We start from the raw sequence: 14,595 nt of genomic DNA on the forward strand, positions 1-14,595 counted from the left end.
GGTCCCCGCTCCCCCTTCATCAGTTATTGATAAAATCATTAACGTATTAAAATGTAAGCGAAGCTGCGAGCAGGGAACTTACTTTCTTGTGTTCCACCGCTCGCCGTCGTCATTTCCTGCAATGTCGCTCTCTGTACTTCATTGGGCGGTACAGCAGGAAGTGATGGCGAGCGGTGGAACACAAGGAAGTAAGTTCCCCACTTGCCCCTTGGCTTACATTTTAATACATAAATGGTTTTATCAATGAAACTAGCTGGAGGGGGAGCAGGGAAGGGGGGACCCAGGTGAGGGAGGGGGGGGGGGGGGACCATCCTCCCTGCCTGCTACCCCCTCCAGTATGGCGGCCCCCCTCCTCTGGGACACAGAAAACGGATCCGTTTCTGTGTCAAAAGATGCCTGTGTAGAGGTAGGAACCATTTTGCTATTGCTTTTCACTACCCCTCCGTGTATCCAGGGTCAGTGAAAATGTTGCAAATCCGGACCATCCGTTCCGGTTTTCAAAACGGATCCCCATGAGTGCAGACGGAGCGGTGAAGGTGGCTGCTATTTTTATCATTGGTATCCGTGGCTCTGGTTTTGATCCGGGCTAAAAACCGGAGCCACGGATACATTTTTAGAACAAGTGTGAACCTATTCTTACTGTACACACTGGCAAGACATTACAAGGAAGGTCTTACTATTATAAATATAATCAACAAACTATGCTATAAAATGTAAACATTGTGTAAAAGTGACATTCAAGCAAACGTGATTACATTTCTGAGTAAGAAGGTATTGTAACTAAATACATGAAATTAATCTTCCCCTTTGAAGCGTATGGACACATTCCAAGATAATCTGCGCATCTAAACCATCCCCCCAAAACCCCCTCCCCCTCATAATGACCCTGTTTTTACCAGTTACTGTGCAGTAAAATAAAATACAAAATGAAGGCATAGATCATTTGGGAACCAGTGCCAAAAAATTTTGAACATCCCCCTCCCTTTTACTGTGGGCCTAAGAGTGGTATGGCCACAACAAATTCTGTGTGTTGTCAAAACAGATTGTCAGCGGCTAAAAAATGGACTCAATTTACTTAGGGCCCGTTTCCACTAGAAGCGGTGTGATGCAGCTACATCGCCGCATCACACCGCAGGTGTGCTGAAACACATGCACGCCAATGGAAGAGTTTCCACTGAGTGCATGTTGTGCGGAGCGGAGCGATCCGAGATTCTGCAGCATGCTACAGATTCTCGTACGCCCGCATCCGTCCGCAGCCGCGTACCATCTCTGCAATTGACTTCCGCATCGGGAGATGCGGAAGTGACGTGGGCGCCGGTGAAAGTTATGCATAGCTGCATCACATCACTTTCACCCATAAAAAAAGGCCCTTATAGTGGTCACCCTTTATAGTGCAGACATTTAATGTGGCCCTTTCCATGGTGCCTGTATATTTCTCCTCCCTATATAATGCATATATTACTGCTATCACCAGTTAATGCCCCTTTATGGTGCTCCTGTGATATCGTGACCCCTTTACAGTGCTACACCCATATAATGCCCTTTCTATGGTGCTCCCACCATTATAATGCCCCTACTTTTCATCAAAATGCGCCCGGGATGGATGATATCTCATTACTCCATGCTTAAGATCTCCTTTCCTCTTTGCCTTGGTGCTGTATTCACACAGTGCCAAAGTGTGGCTAAACAGAAAAGCACTGTGGAGAGGAAACAGGTGGCTGGAGCCTTGGAAGGTAACTATGCAGTACACCCTTACATACCGGTACATGGAAATTATAATGAACAACCCAAGTTGCAAGTGTATACAGGCCTTCAGTTAGAAAATGATAAATACAGGAAGTCCCCTACTTACAAATAACTCATGTTACAACATTTCATTCATACACACAAATTTGTATTCATGTACAAAGTATGCAGTGCTATTTTTGTTGGTACATATTTTTGTTGTTACATGTTACAGTATTGTATAAACTGTTCTAAGTAGTTTTAAACACAATAAAAGCACATTGAAAAAAACAAAACAAATCCAGAGTTGTCTGAAAGTAAATAATTTATCCGCATTTCACCATGTTTAACATGGGAATCAACTTACAAACAATCTCCCTGAATTGAACCTGTTTGTAAATAGGGGCCTGCCTGTATAGAAGTACCTTATTCTTGCCTCTGAACTAGTAATCATAAGTCTGCAGGAGTCCTCCTCTGACCCACACCCCCCTTGGTCAGGTACTGTTGTGCACTGGGCCATTACCATGAGATACAGAAGCATACTTTAGGAGCGGGAAGTCGGCTAGCAAAAAGATACTAGCAGTCCCAAAACCAACATTTCAAATGGAAAAATAATGGATATCTTACTAGAGATAAGATACGGTAAGTGAGAACCTTACGAGGATGTTTTGAAGGTTCTTTTAGGGCTTGTTCACACTATGAGCGTTTGCGTATAGTTTTAAATGATGGCGATTTCTGAAATCACTTTAATGGTGCCCATACACGATACAATAAAAACGGTCGATTTTCCCGATTATTCGCTCTAAATAGAATCGAATGAAAGTTGAAAATATTTTTTTTTTCCGATCAAGAAATTCGAACAATTATCCCGTTTTTTCGAGAAAATTCTGATCGGACATGCTGGAAAAATCTTTATATTCGATCTAACGGAATAATCAAACTAAATTATCTAATCGAAAAAAAAATGAAAAATTGTACCATGTATGGCCACCTTTAAAGCGATTGTGCAATGATTTCCTATGAGAATGTTCACATGTGCGCGTTGCGATTGCGTTCCGCTCCCCAAAGTGAATGAACCATTTTCTGGGCGATTTGGCTATAATGGAAGATATAGGGAAAGCGCTTGAAAAAGTGATTTGTATAGCGATTTCCCAAGCGCTTCTATAAATAAATACATTGTATTTATTCATTTCTGGGTGAAAGAGTTCACTTCCTGACTAACATCAGGAAGTGAAAAAAAAAATTCTCTGCAAAAGCGCTTAAAAAAGCACTCAGAAAGCGCAGGGAAAGGCGATTAATAAAAATGCAATAAATTGCTCAGCGCTTGCAATACCGCTGGCGATTTAGAATGTGAACATGGCCTCAAGGTTCTGCCTGCAGATCAGCATAAAAAGGAAAAAATCCATGAAGAGTGGGCAGCTTCTTCACTGTGAAATAATATGAAATTCAGACATGAATGCAAAGTTACTGTCAGATGATACCAGCTTCTAACATATTCCCATTTCTACCAGCAGCTGCAAACACTTCTGACTAAGGGCCCTTTCACACGAGCAGTTGATAGTTGTGAGAGTTGCTGCTTCCTGGTAAATGCTCACGAGACAAGACAAGACAAGATAAATAACATTTATATTGCGCTTTTCTCATTGGCGGACTCAAAGCGCCAGAGCTGCAGCCACTAGGACGCGCTCTATAGGCAGTAGCAGTGTTAAGGAGACTTGCCAAAGGTCTACTGAATAGGTGCTGGCTTACTGAACAGGCAGAGCCGAGATTCAAACCCTGGTCTTCTGTGTCAGAGGCAAAGCCCTTAACCATTACACCATCCAGCCAAAGTACTACTGCTTGGTAACTGCCTGCTGACTGAGCCCGTGTAACTGCCCGTGTGAAAGGGCCCTAAATTAACTGAGTTAGTGGCTACAGTTTTAGGCTGACAAATGGTTTGCTTCAGTTAAACCTTTGTAAAGCTGAAAATTAAAACCAGTTCCTTAGGCTAATGCTGACTAGTTCAGCAATAACAAATGGTTTGCACTGTTATGCTGGGTACACACAGTAAGATTTTCTGTGCGATTTTCCAACCCGATCATTTTTTCCGCTCGATTCTGCGCTCGATTCTCTTATCTTCGCTCGTTTTTCTTATCTTTTTCCATTCACTTGTATGAGAAATCGAGCGCAGAATCGATCGGGAGTAATATCGGACATGAGGGATTTTATCAATTGGATCCATCTATCACACGGAAAATCGTACCGTGTGTACCCAGCATAACTCCCCGAAGAAGATTGAGAAGGTAATGCCTCATCTTCATTGCACTAGCAACTTACTCCCCAATGCCAGGTATTTCTAATGTGCTGCTGAACTCTGTGTATAATCCCAGGACCACAGGAAGTGGCATGGGAGATGGAAGAGTTGAAACAGGAAGTGGCATGGAAGAAGGAAGAGTTGTCACAGGAAGTGGCATCATAGTAGAAGGTGGAGTTGTCACAGGAAGTGGCATGGGAGGCAGAAGAGGTGCAATGCTGCTGGGTGAAGAGGAAAGAGCTACTGGCTCAACATAGAGAGCAGGCCTCTATACTAACCTACTGACTGATTTGCCGAGTAGTGCTGAGCTAGCCAGATTAACTGTTTTTTTTTTAGTTTTTCACAGCTAATCAGCACTGACCTAACGTTTAACCATTTTCACATTTGCAAGGGCATTAAGTTAAGTTGCTTGTCAAGACAAAGTAGCATCTCCCAAAAGATGGCTGAACTGCGTTTTAAGGTGAAGTTCTCCTTTTGTTAAAGCACAACTATTACTGTAATGTAATCTTCATAATAGCTATTCTTTGGGCTCTTTCACACCACGGGCGATTCCACAGCATTTGCGTTGCAATTGCCAATCGCCGGCAATTGGCAAATAACTACTGCAGTGGCTCCCTAAAATTGGCAGATCACTATTGCAGTGGCTCCCTAAAATTGGCAAATCACTATTGCAGTGGCTCCCTAAAATTGGCAAATCACTATTGCAGTGGCTCCCTATGGGAGAATTGCGAATCACAAAAATGATCACAAAAGTGATGCATGCAGAGCGATCCCGAGAAATAATGGCAAAATCGGTGCCTTTTGTGGTGTGACATAGCCCTTAGCCTTAAATGTGCAGCAAACAACTACCAGCAAGTTCATACTGCAATTCTTTGAAACTATGGCAACCGGTCTGTCTGGATTACAGACTACCCACAAAGTCCTGTCTTTCTGTTTGAGTAATAAGCTGCACAGAACAAAATCCACTGTTCTTTTCTTTTTTTTTGTACACCTGTCTAATGCAGCATGTTGTGACACAATCATCATTTTCTCTTATAAACATTTTCGGAATGGCTATGCATTTGTATGTAGATAACTGAATTCAATAGATTTCATTTTTTCCTAGCGAGCTGGAAATTCACTTTAAAGAGACATCATTCCTAAAGAAAATAAAGTGTTTCCAAAACTTTAACACATATAAGCTCAGAGGCAGTACTGGTACTTTTGACACACTGAGAGTCTTCTTCTTTAAAGGGAACCTAAACTAAGAAGGATATGGATTTTTCCTTTTAAACTAATACCAGTTTCCTGACTCTCCTGCTGATCCTGTGTCTCTAATACTTTTAGCCACAGGCCCTCAGCAAGCATGCACATCAGGTGCTCTGACTGAAGTCAGACTGGATTATCTGCATGCTTGTTTCAGGTGTGTGATTTAGCCACTACCACAACCGCAGAGATCAGCAGAGTAGTCAGGCAACTGGTATTGCTTAAAAGGAAACATCCATATCCCGCTCAGTTAAAGAGACTGAAGCGAGTTAAAAACTCGCTTTTTAGCTTATAATCAACATGGGCATGCTTGCCCCAGCTAAAACGCCGCTATTCCACGGCTGAACGATGGGTCTTTACCCCCCTAAATCCCCCCCTGCAAAATCCACGACCAACCTGGTCGTAGATTTTGCTGCTCATGGAGGTAGAACTAATGGCTGTAGCTCTGCCTCCATGCGCGTCTATCAGCGGCGGATCTCCGCCTCTCCCCCGCCCCTCTCAGTGTAGCAAGACTGAGAGGGCCAGGCGGAGGCATGCGCTGATAGATGCGCATGGAGGCAGGGCTGCGGCCATTAGCCCTGCCTCAACAGGAAGAGACCCCTGGCGAGCACAGAGGGGATTTGGGGGGTAAAGACCCCTCGTTCAGCCGTGGGATAGCGGCGTTTTAGGTGGGGCAAGCATGCCCATGATGATTATAAGCTAAAAACCCGAGTTTTTAACTCTCTTCAGACTCTCTTTAAAGTTTCCTTTAAGAATCTACAGTACATCTGACTACAGACAGAGTAAGGGCTGGTTCAGACAAACGTCTGCCCCGTGTTCACCGCCGGCGTTCGGGACTCGTCGTTTAACGCTCCCATTCAAGTGAATGGGAGCATTTGCACTGGGCTTTTCCTGACATTTGTGTGAATGTGGCATTCCGATCCTCAATTTCCCCTTTGTTTTGGGCGATGTAGCGCCCAGGGTCGTTTAACCGCAACATCTAGTGGGGACAAAACCCGCTGACCGCAATGGGAAGCCAATGAAAACCATCAAAAGCGTGAATGTCACGTCACCGAACGAGCCACCGGACAGACGTCTGTGTGAACCAGCCCTACTGATGCTTGATTAAACCTCACCTACAAATTTGCTCTTGACCAGCGATCATGTGGGCTATTCGTATCCTGGTGTTTGAAAGCATCTCAGCAACCACAGACTGGCATGTGATGGAGGAGGTATAAGGAGTCAGGGGGCTGGAATTGAACTAAAAAAAAATACATTCAGTGAAAAGACCTAAAACCTGAGGTCAAGGAAACAGCTGTGTTACCCAAAACAACTAGCCAAATACTGTTTTTTTTCAATCAATAAAAAATGAAAGACATTTCTGGCATCCAGATTGGATGCTATAAGCCACGCCTCTTTTCTGCAGTCTGGATTTTTTATAGATCAGTCCTTCTGTGTTTTATGAACTGTCAGTTGTAAATGCTGCTTCGTGGCTTCTGCTGGTTCTTGCTGCCATAATTGAGCTCAGCTCCGCCTGTTAGGAGAAGGTCGATGCCAGTGCAGAAAGTGGCATCTGCTGCCAGGTACAGCACAGCTTTGGCACACTCCTCAGCTGTGCCCATCCGGCCCAGTAACTGGAGGGAAAAGATAAAAGGAGATCTATGAACAGAGAGTGGAAGACAAGCAGTGAAGGTGAAAGTACACATTGCTTTAAGGTAAACACTTCAGGAGCAGATTTCACTTGCCTCCCTAACCAGAAATATTATCAGGACTGCCAGGCAACAGGTATTGTTTAAAAGGAAATAAATATTGCAGCTTCCATAGGTCTCCTCCTCGGGTTCACGGACCCTGGAGCATTGTGCAATACAGACCAAGTGCAGCTCAAGCATAATCTAACTCCAACCTTACTCCCTTCATGTAAATACTATTATCATATGAACATGGGCTTTGCTTCTGAGTTTTCTGCTAGGAGATACATTTTCCTGTAGTTACTAAATAAGTTAAAGGACAACTTAAGCGAGAAGAATATGGAGGGTGCCATATTTATTTTCTATTAAACAATACTAGTTGTCTGGCAGCCCTGCTGATGTATTTGGCTGCAGTAGTGTCTGAATAACACCAGGAACAAGCATACAGCTAATCTTGTCAGATGTGACAATGTCAGAAACACCTGATCTGCTGCATGCTTGTTCAGGGTCTATAGCTGAAAGTATTAGAGGAAGAGGATCAGCAGGATAGCCAGGCAACTGGTATTGTTTAAAAGCAAATAAATATGGCAGCCACCATATCGTTACAGCTATCCTTTAAGCATTTGAAAATGCTTAAAGTACTAAAAAGTACTTAAAGTAAAAATATGTTCTTACTTGCTGGGAGCCTAAAAAACATGGGCTCTATTCACAAAATGTGTAATAAATGACATATTTATCACCTAATTGATAAAAATAACCTTTCAGCATATTTACTAGCAAAATAGTCACTTGAAGTAAATTGTTCCTAATTAATTGTATTTCAAAATTACTTTTCTTACCTTAATTATATTATATTTTTGCTCTTTGGGAGCTTAAAATGTAACATCGATAAGGTGAAAACAGAGGAAGAGAGGTGAAAAAGCTTTGTAAATAGATCTACTGTAAAAACTGAGGAGAAAGGTTGATTGACCAGAGTTTTTAGCTGCAGATCATCTCACACTCAAAGGTAGGTTTAACACCAGTTATGGTAACCTATGGATGGCTTCTGCCTCTTCCTTCCTTTTTAACCACTTCACCCCAAAGGCGTTTTTACCCTAACGGACAAGAGCGATTTTCACCTTTCAGGGCTCATCCATTTCATTTGCTAATATCTTAATCAGTACTAATCACAATGAAATTATCTACATCTTGTTTTTTTCACCACCAATTGGGCTTTTTGAGGTTGATATTTATTTTCAGTAATTACTTTATTTTCTATGCATTTTAAAGGGAAAAACAAGGGGAAAAATGAAAAAATACACAATTTCTCCAATTTCATCCCCTATAGTTTCAATATAAACACTGCTACTGTACATAAAGCCCACACATTTTTTCTGCCTATCTGTCCTGGTTATCACAAGATTTCAATTATGTCCCTAGTACAAAGTATGGTGACAATATATTATTTGGAAATAAAGGTATATTTTTTCTTCGGTGTTATTTTTTTCCCACTATTTCCACGTGCACATGCACGGGAATGCACATGCACGCACTGGGGCACGCACATGCACGCGGACAGCGGACTTATAAAACGCCCTGGAGCCATTAAAGAAAACCTGTATTGAGAAAAACCTCCCCTGGGAGGTACTCACCTGAGGTGGGGGAAGTTTCCGGATCCTATTGAGGCTTCCCCCGTCCTCCTCGGTCCCATGGCGGCGGCGGAAAAGCTCCCCGAACAGCGGGGATGTAAATATTTGCCTTCCTGGCTCCAGCGCAGTATCAGCTCTCCACATCAGAGATAGGCGGAAATAGCCGATCGCTGTCGGCCAGCTCTACTGCGCAGGCACAAGTCTCCTGCGCCTGCGCAGCAGAGCGGAGCGGACCCGACAGAGATAGTCTATTTTTGCCTATCACCGTGCTGAGAGCCGCAACACGGCTTCAGCTGGAGCCAGGCAAGGTAAATAAATCAGCACTTATCAGGCTTGTCGAGGGAGGATTCCGGGACACTTCGAGGGAGCCAGCGCTGGACTGCCTGCAGCTACAAGGGAGGGGGAAGCCTCATTGGGACACTGAGGCTTCCCCCTCCCGAGGTGAGTACCCTCCAGGGGAACTTTTTTTTTGATAGAGTCTCTTTAAGAGGCTCTAGCAAGATGTTTTTAAAAGTCAGCTTATTAAGTGGTTAACCAAATCACTCTCCCTTTCTCTGACTGGAGGTGTGGTAGTATGCATGAGTGTGAGTATGGAGCATGTCTTAAAGCCTAACCTGTCTAAACTAATACAACTCAGTTGCATGGCAAACAAATTGATTGAAATTATGACTGGACCGGATAGGTAAAGATACAGAGAGAGCTGAATCTGTTTGCCACCTTGGGTGGCTATCTATGTGTGTATGGCTACCTTGTGGTGCATTTTTAGATTTGTGCCTAAGGCTAATTTCACACCAGGACGTTGCGTTAGAGGGGGCGTTAAGGTCGCATAACGTCCCCCTAACTCAACGCCTGGTGGTGCTGGATCTGGACGTCAGAGTGAGCCGCGTTGTGCAGCTCACTCTGGCGTCAGTGATGCCGTGATGCGCACTCTTGTGCGCATGCGGCATCACGTGGTCCCGCCGGCCAATCGCCGCACAGAGCGGCTGCTTCAGGAAGTAAACACTGCACGTCATAACGTGCAGTGCATATTAATTAGCCATGTGCCTGGCCGCTCTCCGCTCCTCCCCAACATTACTGAGCATGTGCAAGCAGTCTAACCAAAGTACTGCATGCAGTACGTTGTCTTGTGACGCAGCGTTACAATGTAACGCAACGTCCGCACTGTGAACAGCCCCATTGATTTTTCATTACTGTGCGGTGGGCTGCGTTACAGGCTGCTCTAACGTGCGCCTGTAACGTCCCACTGTGAAACCAGCCTAAAGGTAAAGTACATAGGAGACAGGACATAGTATAGAGATAGCAATAAACAGTGAATGCATACAGCGCCATCTAGTGACTGTTGGATACCGTCAAGTACACAGCATTTCAGAAGTTGATAATGGCTGCTTCCTCACCTGGGCATTCTTCCCGCCAAGGATCATGGCCTCAGGATCTGCAACATGACTGGATAGCTCCTCCCAGAGAGGCGTCCATATGTTTCCAGGAGATATGCTGAAACATAGACATTTTTGTGTTATACACGTTAATAGCATACATGCTTTTACCTAATCTACTCTCAGGCGCTTCTGCTTCCACAGAAGTGCACTTTGCTTACACCCCACATGCTAATCACAGCACTTCCACTCTCCTCGCTTCAGAGAGCTTTTCTCAGGCTAGCTGTTGACTTTGCTACAAGCTCAATAAAGCCCTCATGTTAAATATTGCTTTACAGGAACTCTAATGCTTTTATTGTCAGAAGGAATCCACTTAGGTGCTCTAGGAAGGAAATGCTAATTATAATCATGAAACACTGTGTTCATTACTGGCCACTTTCAAATTGCTGTAATCATTTGCCATTACGCTCTGGCTCCATCCTATCAAGTTGCACAGCTGAATGTTCAGAAAAATGGTCCTTTTTCCACAGAACACAAATAGCTCCGTTTCCCATAATGCAGTAGTAATATCTAGTGTACAATAATAAACTCACAGATCCCCCTGACCTGTAGAGTTATTCCATGTGAGAAGAGCAGGATAGCCCACCAGGCAACCTAGACAAGTGCCTGGGGCCTAGTGGGTGTCGAGGGGCCCACCTGCCACCTTCTTTGACCACTCTCCAATTCATCTTACCAAAAGGAGGCCTCAAATCTACTACCTTGCCTAAAGCCCATTACATCTTAACTAGTTATCCTGCGGGCAGTATATCTACGTCCCACAGGACTTCATCTGCAGTCCCAGGGGAGTAGATATACGTACCTCGCCGCGATTGCCCGCCGCGTGTGTCCGTTCCCGTTGCCACCCGTTAGTAAACTGATCAGTGAATGAGAACACAGTTCAGTGATCACTGACATCAATGAGATGCCACTGGTCGTTGACAAAAGTGAAAGTAATGCATACTTCTCTTCTTGTGTACTGTTCGCAGTACACAGGATGAATAAACTGGTGGGACATCTAGTGGCCAAATAGTAAAATTATGCCAACTCTTAACTGAGCACTTGTGGAATAGAAACCAAGTACGTTTTCCCTAGTAGGGAATAGACCCCTATCGCGCTAAAACGTAAATTTTATTTGTTCTATTAAAATATATAATATATCACGGTACAGCACCACATTTAAAAAACAGCCAACCTGTGTAATTAATTTGAGTTCTAGTTGTGTCACATGAAAATCGTTTTTTGTTTTTTGGTGGTGGATCACTATCCAAACAATATAAATTGTACGTGTATGTGCACGTATCTAGGAGAGGGATTAATATCTCTTCTGTGGAAAAATTATCCAATATATGCACAATATGATTAGTGATCAACACCCTCCCACAACTAGCACAGGTATGGTGGACATTAGGGGACCCCACCATGCACCCGGTGTACAACATTACAGTAAACTCGATATGTTTCGGCTAAACGCCTTCGTCCAGAGTAAATACATATATACAGTGCAGTGCATCAAACATATACAGTTCCTCCATCCCACATATCAAACGGTCAATATATATATAGCCCCTATCAGAGCTGGTGATGTTTGATGCACTGCACTGTATACAGTGGTGTGAAAAACTATTTGCCCCCTTCCTGATTTCTTATTCTTTTGCATGTTTGTCACACTTAAATGTTTCTGCTCATCAAAAACTGTTAACTATTAGTCAAAGATAACATAATTGAACACAAAATGGCAGTTTTAAATGATGGTTTTTATTATTTAGTGAGAAACAAAACTCAAAACCTACATGGCCCTGTGTGAAAAAGAAATTGCCCCCTGAACTTAATAACTGGTTGGGCCACCCTTAGCAGCAATAACTGCAATCAAGCGTTTGCGATAACTTGCAACGAGTCTTTTACAGCGCTCTGGAGGAATTTTGCCCCACTCATCTTTGCAGAACTGTGTAATTCAGCTTTATTTGAGGGTTTTCTAGCATGAACCGCCTTTTTAAGGTCATGCCACAACATCTCAATAGGATTCAGGTCAGGACTTTGACTAGGCCACTCCAAAGTCTTCATATTGTTTTTCTTCAGCCATTCAGAGGTGGATTTGCTGGGGTGTTTTGGGTCATTGTCCTGCTGCAGCACCCAAGATCGCTTCAGCTTGAGTTGACGAACAGATGGCCGGACATTCCCCTTCAGGATGTTTTGGTAGACAGTAGAATTCATGGTTCCATCTATCACAGCAAGCCTTCCAGGTCCTGAAGCAGCAAAACAACCCCAGACCATCACACTACCACCACCATATTTTACTGTTGGTATGATGTTCTTTTGCTGAAATGCTGTGTTACTTCTACGCCAGATGTAACGGGACACGCACCTTCCAAAAAGTTCAACTTTTGTCTCGTCGGTCCACAAGGTATTTTCCCAAAAGTCTTGCCAATCATTGAGATGTTTTTTTAGCAAAATTGAGACGAGCATTGATGTTCTTTTTGCTTAAAAGTGGTTTGCGCCTTGGATATCTGCCATGCAGGCCGTTTTTGCCCAGTCTCTTTCTTATGGTGGAGTCAAGAACACTGACCTTAATTGAGGCAAGTGAGACCTGCAGTTCTTTAGATGTTGTCCTGGGTTCTTTTGTGGCCTCTCGGGTGAGTTTTCTCTGCGCTCTTGGGGTAATTTTGGTCGGCCACTCCTGGGAAGGTTCATCACTGTTCCATGTTTTTGCCATTTGTGGATAATGGCTCTCACTGTGGTTTGCTGGAGTCCCAAAGCTTTAGAAATGGCTTTATAACCTTTACCAGACTGATAGCTCTCAATTACAGTACTTTTGTTCTCATTTGTTCCTGAATTTCTTTGGATCTTGGCATGATGTCTAGCTTTTGAGGTGCTTTTGGTCTACTTCTTTGTGTCAGATAGCTCCTATTTAAGTGATTTCTTGATTAAAACAGGTGTGGCAGTAATCAGGCCTGGGGGTGACTACAGAAATTGAACTCAGGTGAGATAAACCACAGTTAAAGGAATTCTATCAAAGATGACATTTTTGAGAAAACATCTTTAATCAATGTAAAATAAATGTAAATAAAGAAGTCAGCATATATTTTTGTGTTCTGTATGTTTTTTCAACATGTGTGTGTAAGACAGTGTGCCCTGAGGACACACTGACGGCGACGGGGCACTGGAATAGTTCATGTTCAAGGCGCATATGGAAGTGCGCCCTCACGTACTATTGTCCAGGGATAAACTGAGCAGAACGGATGGCTCGTTACTGCGGCGGCCACGGGTGGGGGAGCTAGGGAAACGGCCTGCAATGCTCTGTTTTACAATTAGCAACCCCTATCAACATGACATCCTGGTGGTCTGGTCCGGGACTAATAATGATTTTGAGGAATTCTTTGAATACCTCAATGATGGGAAAAACAATATGGAATTCACATATGAGTATAGCCAGGATCAGGTCACCTGCCTGGACCTTATCCTTAAGATAGAGGAGGGAAGATTGATTTCAAAAGGTTACAAAAAACCAATATCAGGGAATTCACTTTTACATCGAAAAAGCTACCATCCAGATCATGTATTCAAGTCTTTGCCGTACAGTCAATACCTAAGACTGAGAAGAAATAATACAAGATATGAGGATTACATATGTCAAGCCGAGGAGTTGACGACAGACCTGTTGAGAAGAGGCTATGATAAAAAGGATTTAGAGGCAGCTAGAGAGAGGGCCGGCAAAAGGAATAGAGATAACTTAGTGAAAAGGAAGCATAGAACGAAAAAAGCTGTGAATCAAAATGAGGAAAGACTGACTTTTGTCTTTCAATACTCACCAATGGCCATGGACATCAGAAAGAGTATACTGCGGAATTGGAAAACTATTGAAAGGGATCCAATATTGGGTAAAATCTACAAGAAGCCACCTTTGGTGACCTTTAAAAGAGCCCCTACAATAGGCAGCAAGGTCACGAGCAGTGAGTATAGAACTGTAAGATCGAGCAATTGGTTAGAAAGATACCAGGTAGGAGAGGGAGGGGGGAATTTCGCCGCGGAGGGGGGCTTTGAGGTGCCCCCCCCCCACCAGCCACACGCAGGCAGAAGAGATCAGACCCCCCCTGCACATCATCCCCATAGGGGGGAAAAAAGGGGGGCAATCTGATCTCTCTGCCTGCACCCTGATCTGTGCTGGGGGCTGTAGAGCCCACCCAGCACAGATCACTAAAAACCACGCTGGTCCTTAAGGGGGGGGGGGGGTAAAGGGTGGGTCATCAAGTGGTTAAAGATGTTTTCTCAAAAATGTCATCTTTGATAGAATTCCTTTAAGTTATTTTTTAACAAGGGGGGCAATCACTTTTTCACACAGGGCCATGTAGATTTGGAGTTTTTTTTCTCACTAAATAATAAAAACCATCATTTAAAGAGAATCTGTATTGTTCAAATCGCACAAAAGTAAACATACCAGTGCGTTAGGGGACATCTCCTATTACGCTCTGTCACAATTTCGCCGCTCCCCGCTGCATTAAAAGTGGTTAAAAACAGTTTTATAAAGTTTGTTTATAAACAAACAAAATGGCCACCAAAACAGGAAGTAGGTTGATGTACAGTATGTCCACACATACAAAATACATCCATACACAAGCAGGCTGTATACA

General features: G+C 43.5%; 1 protein-coding gene across 1 annotated transcript in view; it reads right to left on the reverse strand.

Moving 5' to 3' along the window:
* Positions 1-5,941: 5,941 nt before the first annotated feature.
* Positions 5,942-14,595, reverse strand: part of HSD17B14 (hydroxysteroid 17-beta dehydrogenase 14) — a 37,140-nt gene continuing 28,486 nt past the window's right edge. The window contains exons 8-9 of the mRNA XM_068242971.1: positions 9,953-10,049; positions 5,942-6,876 (exon numbers count right to left, since the gene is read on the reverse strand). Coding sequence (XP_068099072.1) covers positions 6,712-6,876; positions 9,953-10,049 — 262 coding nt within the window. The 3' untranslated portion in view covers positions 5,942-6,711. The remainder of the gene's footprint in view (positions 6,877-9,952; positions 10,050-14,595) is intronic.

This window comes from Hyperolius riggenbachi, chromosome 6 (assembly GCF_040937935.1).
Source record: "Hyperolius riggenbachi isolate aHypRig1 chromosome 6, aHypRig1.pri, whole genome shotgun sequence".
Classification (NCBI taxonomy): domain Eukaryota; kingdom Metazoa; phylum Chordata; class Amphibia; order Anura; family Hyperoliidae; genus Hyperolius; species Hyperolius riggenbachi.